The sequence below is a fragment of the Sinocyclocheilus anshuiensis genome, unplaced genomic scaffold, assembly GCF_001515605.1.
Source record: "Sinocyclocheilus anshuiensis isolate Anshui unplaced genomic scaffold, SAMN03320099.WGS_v1.1 scaffold355, whole genome shotgun sequence".
Classification (NCBI taxonomy): Eukaryota; Metazoa; Chordata; class Actinopteri; order Cypriniformes; family Cyprinidae; genus Sinocyclocheilus; species Sinocyclocheilus anshuiensis.
This window is the reverse complement of record NW_015549571.1, coordinates 9730-12420: the sequence shown is the minus strand read 5'-3', so window position 1 is coordinate 12420 and position 2691 is coordinate 9730. Positions and strand designations below refer to the sequence as shown.

The following is a 2691-nucleotide window of genomic DNA, read 5'->3' as shown; positions in this document are numbered from 1 at the left end:
CATTACCTTGGTTCACCCCGCCTGTGGATGCTGCATTTGCCCGGCTCTCAGCGCTGGGGTGTTCGGTTCAGATCCACACAGAGCACAGGATGAGCTCCCTCTGCTGGCCTCTCTTCCAGCAACACTCCCTTCAGCCAAAAACCTGCTGCTGGCTTCTTGTGAGTCCCATCAAATGTGACACCCCTAACTCATTTTTCTGACTTCTGTAAACTCTGTAAAAAAATAATAATAAATACAGGATGTGAAATTTGTAATCACCACCATGCTGTCCTTTACAGGTTGTTCTTATCAATTACAGTGTGCAGTTGTCAGTTTGTGTTTTTATGAATATTACCAATTTTTTTTATTAATATGATTAATTAATAAAAGTGCTTAAATCAAGATAAAATGAGATTCATTCAGCTTTAATTCCGTGAGTTTATTATGCCATTATTAAAATGCATAGTAAATTAGTTTTACAATGTTATGACATAATTTCAAGGAAAGTCTTCATTGTTTTCTACATGAGTTTGATTTTTCAGATAAAAAAAAAACGGTTTATATCATTAATGTAAATGAAGGGAGTTTATTTATTGTTTGTTTGTATTGGCCATTGGCCACTTAATGTAAACATATGAGTTTAAAAAGTGTGTTTTTAATATCTCTAGGCAAAGGTATACTCGATATATAATATATACAATATATTATTCAATATATACAAAAGTACGTTGAACGTTCTTAAATGGGAAAAGGTCTCACCAGAAAAACTTTTAGAATTTTTGTCAAATATTGAATTTTATTTATTTATTTAAGCACTGTAAGAGTTTGGTTAATGCTTGTCATTGTACTTTAAGCTGTCCTGATATCCTGGAATGATATTTATTTACAATTTTACAATAACATTTATAAAGGATATACTTGATTCGAATGCATGGAACGTCTCCAAGACGTTTGTAATGAACAGAAAGAAACCTGATAATGTTTAATAAAAAACAAACACTGGCATGTGACTTAAAGGAACAGTTCACCCAAAAATGAAAATTCTGTCATCATTTACTCACCCTCACGTCGTTCCAAACCCGTATGAGTTGCTTTCTTATGTTGAACACAAAAGAAGATATTTTGAAGATTGCTGGTAATCAAACAGTTGGTGGTTGCCATTGACTTCCATAGTATTTTTTTTCTTACTATGGAAGTCAATGGCAACCACCAACTGTGATGACAGAATTTTCATTTTTTGGGTGAACTGTTGCTTTAAAAGAGCCACCGTCGTCTGCTGTGACTTTTATTTTGACACGCGTTTCTGCGCGTGTATTCGGCTGCCGTGTTGTTCGCGTGAGTTATTGTTGTAGAGCTATCAGGATGATATTTTGACCACATGCGTCAATTTGTCAAGACGTCAGTTCCCCTACAGGCTCTAGCTGGCTAAACGCCTAATAATTAATCATATAAATTTGCCCTATTACTCTGAGTATGGATGAATCTAACCGAGCCTCTTCTTATCTGGACGAGCCACCAAACAGTCGGCTGTTTCTCGTTACCAGTAAATCCATCACAGAGGAGATTATCAGGGAGCATTTCGCCGCTTTCGGGGAGATTCAGGACATTTGGGTGGTGAAAGACAAGCAGACGAAAGAGTCGAAAGGAGTGTCGTTTGTGAAATTCGCCAAATCGTCGCAAGCCTGCACTGCGATGGAGGAGATGCACGGCAGATGCCTGGCCGAAGGAACCAAGCCGATAAAGGTGTTTATTTGCACGCAGCGCCTGGCTTGGCTCTCGGTGCTGGAGGTAACTAACTACAGCGTTTCTTGCTTGTCTAGGTCTTCATCGCTCAGTCCAGGTCTTCTGGCAGTCACAGAGATGTGGAGGACGAGGAGCTCACCAGAATCTTTGTCATGATCCCAAAAGCCTTCACCGAGGAAGATTTAAAAGACACATTCAAGGTATTTTCTGACGGAAAAGCATGCGAATATGGAAACGTAAAATGTTTCCCTAAAATTAAAAGGGAATACGTTTTGTATAAAGGGGACGAAATGTATTTCTCGGACCAATATATGATGTTTTTCCCCTTCGGTAATAACAATAATATAATGTACTTATATTAAAATGGCTCCTATATGTAAATACAGGTTGGATGCATTTAGGGATATGCCGGTATCAAATTTTCATGTTGCGATTAATTGCTAATGCGTTTATCACGGTATACGGTATTATCACGATATTTGAATTTAGTTTTCAAAAAGTGCTGTCATAATACAGTATAACAGGTTTAATAACTTTTTTCAAATAACTGAACATTTAAATGCAATAAAGCAATACAGAAAAATGTATAAAGTTAAAAGTTTTAAACAGATTAAAGTGCAAAAGAACTATAAAGACCAATAGGTATCACTTTACAATAAGACCTCATTAGTTAACCTTAGTTAATGCATTAACATTCACAATGAGCAATAGCTACATTTGCTACAGAAGTTATTAATCTTTGTTTAAAAAATACAAGTCTTAGTTCATGTTAGCTCATTAAATAACACAGTTGCAAATTTCGATTTTAACAACATGTTATTAAATATTGTAATACCTAAGATTAATGAATGTTCAGAAGAATTTTTCATTGGCAGTTTATGCTAACTAATGAATTAACTAATGAAGCCCTAATGTAAAGTGTGACCGAACAATAAAGAATCAAAACACTTTCAAACAATATCTAGGGCA

General features: G+C 35.8%; 1 protein-coding gene across 1 annotated transcript in view; it reads left to right on the top strand.

The window, feature by feature from the left end:
* Positions 1 to 1281: 1281 nt before the first annotated feature.
* LOC107657360 (RNA-binding protein 45-like) overlaps positions 1282 to 2691 on the top strand; it is a 9309-nt gene continuing 7899 nt past the window's right edge. Inside the window, exons 1-2 of the mRNA XM_016445402.1 lie at positions 1282 to 1722; positions 1800 to 1922. Of these exons, the coding sequence (XP_016300888.1) occupies positions 1453 to 1722; positions 1800 to 1922 (393 nt within the window). The 5' untranslated portion in view covers positions 1282 to 1452. The remainder of the gene's footprint in view (positions 1723 to 1799; positions 1923 to 2691) is intronic.